General features: G+C 38.9%; 1 protein-coding gene across 1 annotated transcript in view; it reads right to left on the bottom strand.

Moving 5' to 3' along the window:
- Positions 1-6586: 6586 nt before the first annotated feature.
- LOC135226955 (lysine-specific histone demethylase 1A-like) overlaps positions 6587-16113 on the bottom strand; it is a gene marked incomplete in the record, with an annotated part of 193084 nt that continues 183557 nt past the window's right edge. Inside the window, 1 exon segment of the mRNA XM_064266638.1 lies at positions 6587-8027. Coding sequence (XP_064122708.1) covers positions 7859-8027 — 169 coding nt within the window.

The following is a 16113-nucleotide window of genomic DNA, read 5'->3' as shown; positions in this document are numbered from 1 at the left end:
TATCTGCTACCCTTCGAGTTGCAGCCACCCCTCACTTCGCACCCAGTCCACCTTCAGACATATGTTCCCGGTTCTGCCAGGGACGTACCACTTCAGGAAGAAGTTAAGACCATGCTCAGCAAACGAGCTGTGGAGATCGTACGAGATCAGTCGCCGGGCTTCTACGACCAACTCTTCCTAGTGGAAGTCATTGGGGGGCTGGCAACCAGTCATAGATCTCTCTCCCTTGAACCGATTCATTCGCCAGACTCTGTTCACGATGGAAACAGCATGCTTAGTGCTCGATTCCATCAGGGAGAACAACTTCATGCTTTCGGTGGACCTGAAAGATGCTTATTTCCAAATACCCATCCATCAGAACTTCGAGAAGTCAGATCTTGAGCCCAAGCAGAGTATGAAGTACCTGGGCATGCTGATTGACACGGAAGCAGCATGAGTCTTCCCTGCAGACTCGCGGATCAGCAGGTTCAGGGAGGCAGCCAGATGGTTCCTGTCTCGATGGGAACAGTCAGCTCAGCAGTGGCAAGTTGTGATTGGTCACCTGTTGTCACTGGAGAAGTTAGTCCCGCACGAGCGTCTTCACCTGCGGTCTCTTCAGTGGACGCTAAAGGTTCCTCTCACGGAGGAAGCAAGGGAGGACCTGGCCTGGTGGCTAGATAACAGGAACCTCGTAATAGAAGTGCCTCTACGCACTCCCCCTCCGGAGATGCTTCTGTTCTCAGACGCATCAACCGAGGGTTGGGGCGCACACCTGGAAGAGTTGCTGGTTGCAGGAGTGTGGAACCATCACGACAAGCACCTTCACATCAACGTCCTGGAACTCAAGGCTGCGTTCCTTGCACTCAGAGAGTTCTGGGAACGAGTGGTGGGACACTCATTGGTGCTGATGAGCGACAACACCATGGTAGTGGCATAACAAACGGGGGCCTAGTGTCCCTCCCCTTTCCACCAGTTGACGATGCAGGTGCACAAGTGGGCCATAGCTCACTCGGTAGAGCTGTCAGCCATATACATTCCAGGCAAGAGGAACATAGTGGCAGACAACCTCAGCCACCGGAATCAGGTAATTGGGACTGAATGGTCTCTTCACCCAGACGTGGGTGAAAGGCTCTTCGACCTGTGGGGGCGTCCAGTTGTGGATCTGTTCGCCACCCAGCACAACAGGAAACTCGAGGTTTTCTTCTCAGTCATACCGGACCCATGGGCAGCTGCAGAGGATGCATCCTAGCACCCGTGGGACAACCTCCTAGTTTACGCCTTTCCCCCGTTCTGCCTGATTCGCAAGGTGATCAGCAGTTTGCTGGTCACCAGCAATCTTTGGATGATTCTGGTGGCACCCAAATTGCCTCAGGCTGATTGGTATCTGGACCCGCTGGCTCTTCTCTCCAAGGCACCGCGAGAGATTCCCCCTAGGCACAACCTACTGTGCCAACCACACGTGGAGTGGTACCACCAAGCAGTTTAGTCCCTGTGTCTTCACAGTTGGCAGTTATCCACCATCTCTTGCGAGCGAGAGGCTTTTCTCGCCGAGCAGCAACAGAGATAGCAGGTTACCTCAGACAGTCCTCTGCAGCAGTATACCAGGAAAAGTGGTCCGTCTTCTGTGGTTGGTGTCATGGATGGGGCCTCTCTCCACTCAGAACCACTCTTCAGCAAGTATCGTATTTCCTCATCTTTCTTTGCAGAGAGAAAGAAGCTCCTCTCCATTTCCGCAGTTAAAGGCTACAGAGCCGCCCTGGCCCTAGTCCTTAAACTGCGAGGAGTCGACATTTCCACTTCTATGGAAATATCACTCCTAATGAAGAGCTTCGAGAGGTCTTGCCCACCCAGGGAACTCAGGTCCCCGGGGTGGGATGTGACTCTCATACTTAGGGGCCTGACTCGCAGACCCTATGAGCCGCTCCGAGAGTCGTCAGACAGGGATCTGACCCTCAAGACCATCTTTGTGCTGGCCCTGGATTTGGCAAAGAGAGTAGAACTTCACGGTCTTTCCTTTGATGTTAAGCACTCAGGGGGATGGGGATCGGTTACGTTCGATTTTGTCCAGGACTTCGTAGCGAAGACTCAGAACCCTTCGGTCCCTGATGCCAGGTTCGAGTCCTTCACGATCCACTCCCTGGAAGACTTCACCAACAATGATGCGGATGAGATGCTGCTTTGTCCTGTGAAGGTGCTACGGCGCTATCTGAAGAGAACTCATCACCTCAGGCCTGAGTGTCGACGCCTCTTCGTTAGCACCAGGGTTACCAAGAAAGAAGTGTCAAAGAACACTATTTCTTTCTGGCTTCGCGAGGTAATCCAGAAAGCGTACGCTTCAGACAGGAGTGCCGACACCAGTACCCTTCGTCCGAGAGCCCACAAAGTCAGAGGTATTGGTCCAACCCTTGCATTCTGCAAGAACTTGTCTGTGGCACAGGTACTGAAGGCAGGGGTTTGGGCCAACCAGACCACCTTCACCTCCTTCTACCTTCGTAATATTGCCCACAGGTCCTTGGACACTTTTTCCTTGGGATCCGTAGTGGATGCTTAACAAGTTGTGTAGCTTACCCATCTCCTTTACCGGACAAGGTAGTACTGCATGAATGGGAGAGTGAATGAGTGTGACTGGCATAGTTAGAACCCGCGAATGTTTGGAACCCCTGTAAAAACGCTGAAAATAGCCTATTTTGTTAGTTAAAACTCAAGAAAAACCCACTAAAAATTTTCATACTTGGTTTTTTTAATAGTTTTATCACAAAAAGTGCATTTTATGATGAAATTTATAAAAAAAAAAAAAAAAACAGGAATTTGTGGATATTTCTCATAGAAAAATACCACGAATGTGCGAATTTTCTACGAATAATGCAGGGAAACATTCCCGAGAGAAATCCACGAATGTGCGAGTCCGCGAATACGGAGGTCCTTTACACACAGTCCCACCTCATTCCACCCCTCACTCTGTTCCTGGGCCTAAAGCAAAGTGATATGTTTACTTCCAGTTGGGCGGGACTCCCGACCATGAGATAAGCGTTACTACCGAACTACAGTGTTCACCTCATATTTGTGGGGGGGGCGGGGGATGTGTACCAGACAGCCCCGTGAATAGTTAAAACCCGCAAACAGTTAGAACCACCACTAAAAATGCTTATAACTGCCTATCTTGAAAGTTCAGATACCAAATGTATACCTTTAATAGCATCCTACTTCAAATATACCTAAAATTACTAACCTATTACTGTATTAAATCTTTGAGGTTATATTATTAATATCATTTCAAAGTCATCTTAAACATTTTACCATACAACTAAAAACAACTCATGGTTGTAGCTTTTATCAGTTTTGAAATATTTTTATATAAATAACGATAAGTGCCAAAATTTCAACCTTAGGTCAACTTTGACTCTTACCGAAATGGTCGAAAAACGCAATTGTAAGCTAAAACTCTTATATTCTAGTAATATTCAATCATTTACCTTCATTTTGCAACAAATTGGAAGTCTCTAGCACAATATTTTGATTTATGGTGAATTTATGAAAAAAACTTTCCTTACGTCTGCGCGGTAACTCTTCCGAAAAAATCATAAATTTTTCCGTCCTATTGTCGTAATGTTTGCACCATTTTAAATTAGCTGTTACATAAAGATTTATATATGAAAATCTGCGCAATTTCATGTAGAATACAACAAAAAACAACCCATGGTTGTAGCTTTTATCAGTTTTGAAACATTTTCATATAAATAACGATGTGCCAAAATATCAACCTTCGGTCAACTTTGACTCGACCGAAATGGTTGAAAAACGCAATTGTAAGCTAAAACTCTTATATTCTAGTAATATTCAATCATTTACCTTTATTTTGCAACAAATTGAAAGTCTCTAGCACAATATTTCGATTTATGGTGAATTTATGAAAAAAAAAACATTTTCCTTACATCCGCATGGTAAATCTTCCGAAAAAAATAATAAATTCTTTCGTCAAATTGTCGTAATGCTTGCACCATTTTAAATTAGCCGTTACATAAAGTTTTATATATGAAAATGTGAGCAATTTTATGTAGAATACAACATAAACAACCAATGGTTATAGCTTTTATCAGTTTTGAAATATTTTCATATAAATAACGATATAGAAAAAATTCGTCCTTTGGTCAACTTTAACTTGACCGAAATGGTCGAAAACTGCAATTGTATGCTACAACACTTACAGTCTAGTAATATTCAATCAATTACCTTCATTTTGCAATAAACGGGAAGTCTCTAGCACAATACTTCGATTTATGGTGAATTTTTTTAAAACAGCTTTTTTTTACGTCCGCGCGTTACGAATTCATGCATCATTTTGTGATAATATTTTCTGTGTTGGCTTGATTGTTTTACAATGTGTTATATACCAGAATGATCGCAATTTAGTGTAGAATATAACGAAAAAAATTAACTTGTTAGTTTTAACTGTTTTGATCACAGCACGATTTGTATACAATTATATATGAAATTTTTTTTTTGTGCTGTCATATATCCCAATATTTATATATGGTAATGATATTTTTTATCATTTCTGATGGTTGCATACTAAACTTCAGGCAATGACAAAAAAAGGAGCCAAAAATGAACTCTTAATCTTGAAAACTAAGCGTGCTGTGATTTTTTGAAAAAAACATTTTTTCCGCTTCAGCACTCACTCGCAAACGCCGCCGGCATACGGGAGAAGATTTTTAAAATACCGCTTCGGCGTTTAAGGGTTAAGTACCAACCTACAACTGTTACTCTTAATTATGCCCAGTCATTCAGACATATAAGTTTTCTTGGGCTTATTTTGTGAGTTTAACTTAAGAAAAAAACCCTAAAAGTGCTTATAGGTACCTGGTTTTTTTAATAGTTTTATTACATGAAAATTCAGTAATTTCTGGATATTTCTCATAGAAAAATAGCAAAAATATGCGAATTTCCTGCGAATATTTGGTATACGTATAAGGTCCGTAGAGAAATCCACAAATAGTGAGTCCGCAAATAGCGGGGGTTGTCTGTACTATACTAGAATATGATGCACTAGGCCCAAGAAAACTTGCAAGTCTGAATAATTCAGGATAATTAAGAATAACAGTAGCAGGTTCCAAGCCCGGTCAGTGACCAACATCCACCTTGTATACACACGAGTTGCCAGATTCCACAGATTCCTTGCTTTACAATCTTTGATTGTTGTTAACTGGTTTCCAGCTGGCACTAGAAGACTATCCTATTGTTAAGACCAAAGGTTTGTTCTGCATATGAACAATAATATTTTGATGAAAACATATTCTTGCACGCGAACTCTGAAATTAAATTAAAAATTATGTATTTCAAGAATTGAAGTTTCTTATTCCTTGTATACAAAAAATAATGTTGTTACAATTCACTTCAATTTTTTTGTCTGGTTCATCTGAAATGGCCTTTTCATTATCTCATGTGAACACAGTTTTTTTCTAATTTGTTCTACTATCTTTATTATCAAATGCCTATAATTTGTGTTAATTATGCTTTTCTATAGTGTATATTCCTATTTTTAGACTGTATACTGTATACAGGAACAGCCTATTTGTCTGCTTGTGTTCTGACATAGCCAAATTGCCAAGGACATACATACCTAAAAATCCTTGTTCAATAAGACATAACTTGATGCTGCAATAGAAGCTATCAAAAATGGTAGAATATGTTGAAGAGAAGCAATCAGAATCTTTTATGTTGACAAATGGACATTGTTCAGATGCATGTTAAAATGAGCTCTTCTGAAACCTCATGGAGGACCTATATACCTTCCAAAATTAGCAATGTGCTTGAAAATAAAGGCTAAATGGGGCTTTGGTAGAGAGGGAAAATGAATGAACACGAGAGGCTGTGATGAAAAACATACGAACTCATGTTCTTAATGCCTAATATCAGATTCAAAAACAATTATACTATGCCCAGTATAGGTTTCATGATAGATTTTATACAGCATTCTGAAAACCTTAAGGGAATTCTACATCAGACCCCAATATCTTGAATGGGTACTAGTATTGTAATGCTGACAAAGAAATGATGCACTTGTAAATAAATAACAGTGCGAGTGTAGGATGTTGTCAGTGAATGTTTAAAGGGGTGAAAGCACTTACAATCAAAGCTACATTTATGGCAGCAATATTGAATAATTTCCCCCTCTTCATATTCAGATGGAATATGGTACAAAGCTGGCTAATTTAGAATATGTATCGATGGAAGCTGATATTTTCCAACTGGCAGTGTATTTATTTTTAGCAATAAAAATAGTCAAGACCATGATTACAGTTTGATTGTCAAAGTATATATTACACATCTCTGGTTATAATGATGGCAAAGGGTGACAATATTCACACATCTCGGGTTACAATGAGGGCAAAAAGTGACTATATTATTGCCATTAAAAGACTATCTCAAAGATTACCTGAAGTGGGACAAATCATTACAAAAGTGGAATACAGAAAACCATGCTATCAAGAACACCAAAACTTCTTTTCCCAAACTGGTAGGTGAAAAGTTTGGTCATCAGATTTCTCAGTCCTTGTTACCTAAGACACATTAATGAATATAAATTAGATCTTTGATAAGAAAAGAATTTCCACATTATATCATTTACTCAGTCTGTCCTTAATCTACAACAGAATTAACACATTTGACATGACAGTACAAACTGCCCGTTCTTGCTGTAATTCCCTGAAAAAGATGCCATAGCCTTCAAATATCAAATCCTTACAGCCAAAAATGAGATTTTGTTGCAATGCAGCTAATGACCCTTTGTCAAGGAGCAGTAAATACTCAGACAAACCTGGCATCAGAAAAATGACAATCACTCAGCTAATGTAAAATTCTGAACAGGTTAGGGAAAACATCTAACCTTACCAAATGACTCCTGAAATCCAAGCGACATAAGTTGTTAATTTACAATAAAGATCTGAACACAAACAGTTTTGATAATGATTGGGAAGAAAAGTGTACCAGAAAAGATGATTCAGACAGTGAGAAAGAGGATGCACAGAAAAAGTGACAAAGTGAGTTGAGCAAGAAAATTACAATGTTATAAAACTATAAGAGAGCACAAAGGGAAGTTAAGAAACCAGGTTGTCACTGAAAAGTTCTTGCAATGATTGATGAATCAGCAGCTATCAAGCATACTGGTCTATTTCATAACCTATACGTATATATTTTTGGGTATTTGACATTGCACTTATTTGGCAACTGTGGGATTACTTAAGAGCTTGGATAAACTTTACCTAATCACCTGCAAAACTGCAATCTTTTCAGAAAAAATGCAATGTTTTTGGCCAAAAAATTAACATACAGTACTTTAAATAATCTTAAATAAAATTTATTTAATACAACGTGACCAAAGTACAAGTATTGTGCCTGTAGTAATTTTCAATCCCAAACAATGCCTTGGAAAATTATAAATACAATCATTTATGTAAACCAATGAATTTAACATTAATGAAGACCTGACTTAAATGGCTAATCAAATCAGCCTTTACATTTGAGAGAATATTTTCAACTGTAATGGTTTTTCTCCTTCATAGGCAAGGTAACACATTAAGTTTTAAGATGAGAAATTATAAAATTTTGCCAAAATGCTTTCCTGTAAGCTATATGTATATCATATTATTTGGAACACTGATTCTGTCATTTGAGGGAGCACAGAAAATTGGCTCTACTTATGAAACTTTTTTCACTTTTCATAATTTATGAGAACTTAAAAATTAACTTTCATCTCCCTAAACCTAGAACTGTGTTGCATTCGAAAATGATGTACTAAGAATACAAAGACATTGTCAGATAAGAGAACAAACAGAAAATGGCAACTTAATTAGGAACCAACGTTGGCACCCTTTTTTTCTCATGGTTCTATCTTTGCTGTACCATTTGTTGGTGGGGGTGGTGGTGCTGCATATGGACAGCCCAAAAACTGATCAGCAATTCGCCCAGCTTCCCTCAATCCACTTAAGAATGCACCATGAACTGTAGCTGGATAATTTCTTATTGTATGTTCTCCACCAAAGAATAATCTGTCAATGAAAAGGTTTAAACATTAAAAACTACCAAATATGACATTTTAAAAATAATTTGTATTTTTTATAACTAACAACCTGCACTTCATTTTAATATCCACTTCACATACTCTGCAACCTTCACTTCAGCAATTAACACAACACTAATTGTCTTAATTATTATGATGGTACCACTTTTTTTTTAAACAGCAATGTTGTTGAAATAGTAAAGTAGATGCATGAATTTTGACAAATTCCCATAACAAACCACTGAATTTTGACAAATTCCCATAACAAACCACTGAATAACTTTTAACAATATACATTAAGTTCTATATCCATAGGAACCTGGATACCTGTCCATAAAATATCAGTTACTGGAGAGAGTAATTCAACTATACAGCAAAATACTAACAAAATCATTAGTTTAAATAGAAAAACTTAAGTGTTGCAGAGTTAAAACGAGAAATGCAATCAAATTTACTATTTCTGTGTGATCACTGTGAGCATCAACAAAAATATTTAGTGGTAAAATAAATAACAATGAGGGGAGTTAGAAATGCATAACAATTTGGTACAGTTTAGAAAGACCTGGATATCAAAGATTACATGATTTTATTAACAAATTTAATCTACATGACCATAGGAAAAAAACCAGTTTGTGTCAATGTAGAGTATGCCGAACTACAATTTACGAATAGTCAACTCCTTCCACTCAAAATGACAATTTTTTAATCAATTTATATTTTTCATAGCTAACAAACCTGTGTTCTTAACTTATCGATAATTCTCCTATGGTCAGCTGGGAAACCAGTTAACATAAAACAAACAAGGAATTGGTGGCAACGAGGTAGACTGGCAGGCACAGGTGACAGCTGTCAGCCTCTATTCCATATGATTCAAACAAATGATGGTTTAGTTTCTTCCAGCCCAGGTAATTGAGGTGGGATTAGTTCCTCGTTGGATGAGTGGTTTACGTGCTTGCCTACCAATTCGGTAGTCCCGAATTCGATTCCCCGCCCTGCCAATGTGGAATCAGAGGAATTTGTTTCTAGTGGTTAGGAATTCATTTCTCAATATAATGTGGTTCGGATCCCACAATAAGCTGTAGGTCCCGTTGTTAAGTAACTACAGGCAGCCCGTGATTACCGTCGATAGGTAACTACAGGCAGCCCATGATTACCGTCGCTATCGGTTTGCAGCATTTCAGTTTTATGGCGTGTTAAATATATTCATAACTGAGTTTTACACTCTGTAGGGTTTATAGCGCCGTTGTCTGGTTATCGGTTGCTTAGGCTAGGTGCCGAGTCCGCCTCATATATATTATAAATACAAACATAACGAATATGCATCTTTTCCTCTGCTCCTTAAAACAGTTATCCTGTACTTTTCAGTATCCAATAATACTGTATGTAGTCTTGTATTACTATTTGTGTTATAAAATACAAACAAACTGATCATGTTTTGGTTTGGAAAAATCAGATGAGGGCGGAGGTAAGATTATTTTGCCGTATTTCACTCAATTCAGAGCGATTTTCTTGCTTCCATTTAGCGTTAATTAATCTTTAGACACTATTCATATGTGACAATGTTATTTTTTCTTTATATGAAGTGTTTTTAAGTTGAAGCTTGACTTAAATACATGAACTAGACTTGGTTATTTTTTTTTAATAAATGGTGCTGTTGTCTGGTTATCAATACATATTTCAGTAATTACTGAAGCACCAAGAGACCCTCATAAAATACAAACATAACAAATATGCAACTTTTCCTTGGCTTTTTAATTTTAAAAAGTTATGCTTTACTTCACTGTATCCAATAATACTGTATGTAGTCTCATATTATTATGTATAGTGTCATAAAATACAAACAAAGTGATCTATGCTTTGGTTTGGAAGAATCAGCCCTACCTAACTCAATTCAGAGCGATTTTCTCACTTCTATTTAGCGTAAATAGGTTATTTTTCATTATATGAAGAGCTTTTAACTTGAAATATGACTTAAATATGTACGTATTGTTGTGAACTTGATTGTTATTTTTTTTGTTAATAGATGATGTCGGGAGCATATTATTTTGTGTAAAAAACTTATTACATTCGTTATTTTCATCATATTTCATAACAATACGACATTTATGTATTTATCTTTTATTGGTGTGAAAACATCAGTAGAGTGTCTTTCAAAGCCAGTATTTTTTTATTAAAAAATTTTTCTCTTATTATTTTTGTGTGGGAGAGTTGCATCCACGTTGCTGATGCATGATAATTTAAAGCCATTAGCAGTGACAGTGGGAATGTTTTGTTTTCTCAGTTTCAGCTACAACTGCAACTTAAATTTAGTAGTAATATGTTTCCTTGCCAATATTTTCTCCATACCAAATAAGGGTATAGTATAATGCAAAAATATAAATATTTAAGTCCTGTTCTGCTTAATTAACGTAATTTGTAACATAACTACTACGGTAATTTTTTTACTATTGTACAATGGCTGGAATGCAAGCAAAAATATCATCATTAGATTTGGTTCGCGTGCTGTAGCAAAAGAACTGTTATTGTTCAGTTGTTTATGGCTCTCTCTCTCTCTCTCTCTCTCTCTCTCTCTCTCTCTCTCTCTCTCTCTCTCTCTTACTAGGCCAAGATAAACCTGTAAGTTCATTAAATCTGACATTAAAAATTTGTATTATTATCCCGCAGACCATAGTAAATGATTAGGCAAATGAAATTTCACATTTTCATGAAAGAGTTTTTACATATAAGGGCAAAATAGGCATAGTTAACAAGTCTAGGGCCCCATAAGGTAGACTGTGATGCCCGTAGACTTTTGAATCTTAGTTAGAGGGGAATTTCGCTTAGCACCGGCCCCAAGGAACGGAAACCCTTCCCTTAACCGGGGCTTCCTGTAATTGGTTCCTAACCTTGTAAAAATATCTAATCCTTCGGGCTAGCCTAGGAGAGCTGTTAATCAGCTCAGTGGTCTGGTTAAACTAAGATATACTTAACTTAGAGGTGGGGCTTTTAAGTTAAGATTGTAGCTTTCTTAGCTATGAAAAATACAAATTGATTACAGATTTGTTATTTGTTCATGTGGAACAAACCTGGGTCATGGATAGACTCACTTTTAAAGGGAGGAAAGAAAGTCTGGAACCGACTGGAGGTTCAGCTATTCAGCTACTTGGTAACCCTTCCTGGCTTATAGAAGTCTATGGAAGGGAATCAAAACCTCTGACATGAAAAATAGGGGATTATTTATTAGTCACAACTTCTGGGCCTTGTACAATATGTTGCGACAATTTAGAAGGAAGTTAAAAGGAGGGGGGACTTGCTTTTGCAAAAGTTTTAATAGTCTTGTTGCAAAAGATTTAATATTCATGTAAGAATAAGCAAAACTAAAACAAAAAGGCTGCAGTCTCACCTGTATCAAACACAATCCAGCACATGATGGAATGGCTTCTCAATGCAAACTGGGTAGATATGATGAGAAAGGAAAAGGAAAGAGACAGACCAGTTATCTCATTCATTCAGTCATCTCATTTATTCTCACTTTCATACCAACATCTTAGGAAAGATACAAACTGTCCAGCAAGGGGCACTGGATGAGTTACACTGTCAAGCAGCCACCACCAGACCCAAGGTAAAATCCAAGAACCTGTGGGCAACATCCCACAGATAGAAGGAAATGAAGGTGATCTGACAAGTTCTTTCTGAATGCCAAAGAAGGGCCTAGCCTTCTGACATCATGTGCTCTTGCATGCACTGTGTTAGGACTGGGGCAAGCAGTCAAACCATAAGCTAGTACGATAGTTTCACGAAGCCAAAAAGAGATCATTTTCTTCAACCCTTCTTTCTTGTTCTGGCCAGTGCTAAGGAGAAGTCTTCAGCACCTCGGTCCAAGATGGCGAGTCCTTTTCAGATAGTGGTGTGAAGCCCTAAAAGGGCAAAGGAGCAATTCGTCCAGATCAATGTCAACAAAGTCATTAAGAGACGGATGGAAAAGGATTCAAATCTGTCATCGTGAGAAGAGGGGTTATGAGTCTTAGCCACAAATTCCAGAAAAAATTTGAAGAAGCCAAGGCAAATAGGAAAACCGTCTTGAACGTTAAGTTCCTGTCTGATGCACAGTGTAGAGGCTCCGTTTAGGCTCAAACGGAAATGGGTGAGGCTGCCCAGTACCAAAGTCAGGTCCCAATTGAGTGGTTTATGTTCTTTTGGAGGACAAGATTGCTCAAAGCTCTTGAGGAGAAGCACTGAGATTTCCCACAAAGAAAGATTGCCAATCCTCATACAAAGAACTGCACTCATGGCAGCTCTGTAGCCCCGATGGAAGACATGGAAAGGCGTTTCTCTCTCCAGAGAAAAACAAGGAAGTCTGCTACTTGCTGAATACAAGCTCCGACTGTAGAAAGACCCCATTGACAACACCAACCACAGTAAACAGCCTACTTGCCATAGTACACATCTGAGGAAAATCTTCTGAGATAGCCAGATATCTCTAATGCTGCTCTGCATAAAAAGCCTCTCACTTGGAGGAGAAAATGGATAGTCTCCAGCTGTGGAGAGAGAGGGACCAACCGACCAGTGGTGTCTCTGGAAGTGGGGATGACAAAAGGTTGTGTCATGAGGAGTCTCTCTTGGATCTTGTTATCTATAAGATTTTTATCAGGTATTATTTAAAGGTTTTCTTTCCAGTCTCATTACGAGGACCCTGAAGGATGACAAGACTATCTTAATTTGGCTTCAGTTTGGAAAGGATAATAATGATTTATGAATTTCAAAGGAAATTATTTACAGCTTACATAATAAAATTAATAAATTACTTCATTTTTCTATCAGCTGGAAACAAATTCCATGCAATGCAGTCCCCATAAAAGGTGCCTCATTTACATTCTGTATCCATTTATCCAACATAAATGGCCAGATCTGTGGTCTAGTAAAACTGCTTTAATAATAATAATAATAATAATAATAATAATAATAATAATAATAATAATAATAATAATAATAATAATGATAATAATTATAATAAATAAATAAATAAATAAGATATGTGGCGCTGTGGCAGAGTGGGTTAGGTTTTCAATGGACTGGTTAAGCAACATTGGGGCTGGTCAGTCGTTGGATGGGTGACCGCTCTCCTCAGCATTGATTCCTTGGGAAAGGATCTTTACCATAATTTCCTCAGTCTACTCAGCTGTAAATGAGTACCTATCCCTGATGGGGTAGGGTCCAGCTATGTGTTAAATAGCAAAACTCAGCAATGATGTTAAGAAATGAAGGAATAAACGACAACGACGTAAATGGAACCTCTGGCAACAGAGGAGCTTCGTCCGGCAGCCAGGTATTCAACCCAATTGAAGGGGAAGACGGTCAGGTACTTGGAGGTCGTCATCCAGCAACTGACCACCACAACGACAGTAACCAACAGCCTGAGATTGGAGCTACAGAAGCAAACCAAAGGAAGAAATGGATAAGAGAAGAAAATAAGGAAATATGGAGATCCTACATCAGAAGCAACCCGACGGAGAGAGTATATAGAAGAAGGTTGGTCAACATCTGGAATGAGAGGAATAACACCCCCCAAACAGAGCAGAGGCTGGCAGACCAAGTAAGGAACATAAAGAAAAAGAACTGGCTCTCCCCAACAGAAAGAGAAGAACTGGAAAGGGAAATGTCACACGACAACGAATTACACGAAGACGAACTGAGAGACGATGCCACAGAAGACGACAGGGATAATGAGGTATCAAACAACGACACACGAAGAAACACCGACGAAGTAAGAGAGGACGGAATGGGTAGAAAAGATTAGACAATGGATGGAGCCAGTTACAGAGAGAACAAAGATCCCCTCCATGAAAGCCTACAACACCACGAAATTAAGGGAGAAAACAAGTGAGGTCAATGAAATAATGGGCATAATACACACCACCAGTATCACAGAAACAAATAACTTGGCATATGCACGAGCAAGATTAGTAGCAGAACTGATGGGGATTCGAACACCAACACCACCAGCACAACCAACCCAACAGAAACCAAAACAGCAACCTCCTTGGAAAAGGCGCCTGGAAAAGCAAATCATGGTGATGAGATCTGACTTGAGTAAACTGAAAGAGATGGCAGAAAAAAGGCTAAGAAGCAAGAAAACAAGGGAGGAACTCAACGAGAAATACAAAGTACAAGAGAGAGGACTAAACAACACAATAGAAGATGTAAAACAGAGGCTTAAGGCCAAACCACATAAGATCCAACGGTACATGAACAGGAATAAGGGATACCAACAGAACAAACTATTCGGAACCAACCAGAAAAGAATATACAGCAAATTAAGAGGGGAAGACAACCACCCAGAAATTCCTGAAGCCGAACCAAGTAAGAGACTCTGGCAAAACATATGGAGCAATCCGGTATCACACAACAAACATGCAACATGGCTCCAGGAAGTCAAGAAAGAAGAAACAGGGAGAATAAAACAAAGATTCACAGAGATCACGACAGACACAGTCAGACACCAACTAAAGAAAATGCCAAACTGGAAAGCCCAGGTCCCGATGAAGTCCATGGATACAGGCTCAAAATCTTCAAGGCCCTACACCCACGAATAGCAGAACAACTCCAGCATTGTATCTCAAATCATCATGCACCCAAATGGATGACCACAGGAAGAACATCCTTAGTATAAAAAGACAAGAGTAAGGGAAATATAGCCAGTAACTACAGGCCTATCACCTGCCTACCAATAATATGGAAGTTACTAACAGGTATCATCAGTGAAAGGCTATACAATTACCTAGAGGAGACAAACACCATCCCCCACCAACAGAAAGGCTGCAGAAGGAAGTGTAGGGGCACAAAAGACCAGCTCCTGATAGACAAAATGGTAATGAAGAACAGTAGGAGAAGGAAAACCAACCTAAGCATGGCATGGATAGACTATAAGAAAGCCTTCGACATACCACACACATGGCTAATAGAATGCCTGAAAATATATGGGGCAGAGGAAAACACCATCAGCTTCCTCAAAAATACAATGCGCAACTAGAATACAATACTTACAAGCTCTGGAATAAGACTAGCAGAAGTTAATATCAGGGAGAGGGATCTTCCAGGGCGACTCACTGTCCCCACTACTCTTCGTAGTAGCCATGATTCCCATGACAAAAGCACTACAGAAGATGGATGCCGGGTACCAACTCAAGAAAAGAGGCAACAGAATCAACCATCTGATGTTCATGGACGACATCAAGCTGTATGGTAAGAGCATCAAGGAAATAGATACCCTAATCCAGACTGTAAGGATTGTATCTGGGGACATCAGGATGGAGTTTGGAATAGAAAAATGTGCCTTAGTCAACATACAAAAAGGCAAAGTAACGAGAACTGAAGGGATAAAGCTACCAGATGGGAGCAACATCAAACTCATAAATGAGACAGGATACAAATACCTGGGAATAGTGGAAGGGGGGGATATAAAACACCAAGAGATGAAGGACACGATCAGGAAAGAATATATGCAGAGACTCAAGGCGATACTCAAGTCAAAACTCAACGCCGGAAATATGATAAAAGCCATAAACACATGGGCAGTGCCAGTAATCAGATACAGTGCAGGAATAGTGGAATGAACGAAGGCAGAACTCCGCAGCATAGATCAGAAAACCAGGAAACATATGACAATACACAAAGCACTACACCCAAGAGCAAATACTATACATAACACGAAAGGAAGGAGGGAGAGGACTACTAAGTATAGAGGACTGCGTCAACATCGAGAACAGACGGCGGGGTCTGGGAGTGAGCGCCAAAGCGGAAAAAATGTTTTTTTTTTTTTTTTTTTTTTTTTTTTTTTTTAAATCACAGCGCGCTTAGTTTTCAAGATTAAGAGTTCATTTTGGCTCTTTTTTTTGTCATTGCCTGAAGTTTAGTATGCAACCATCAGAAATGAAAAAAAATATATTTATCATATATAAATAATGCGACATATAATAGCGCGAAAATAAAATTTCATATATAATTGTATTCAAATCGTGCTGTGAGCGAACGGTTAATTTTTTTGGCTGTATTGTACACTAAATTGCAATCATTTTGGTATATACCACATTGTAAAA

Source organism: Macrobrachium nipponense, chromosome 15 (genome assembly GCF_015104395.2).
Source record: "Macrobrachium nipponense isolate FS-2020 chromosome 15, ASM1510439v2, whole genome shotgun sequence".
NCBI lineage: Eukaryota > Metazoa > Arthropoda > Malacostraca > Decapoda > Palaemonidae > Macrobrachium > Macrobrachium nipponense.
Note: the sequence above shows the minus strand (reverse complement) of the source record. Positions and strands in the feature narration are given on the sequence as shown.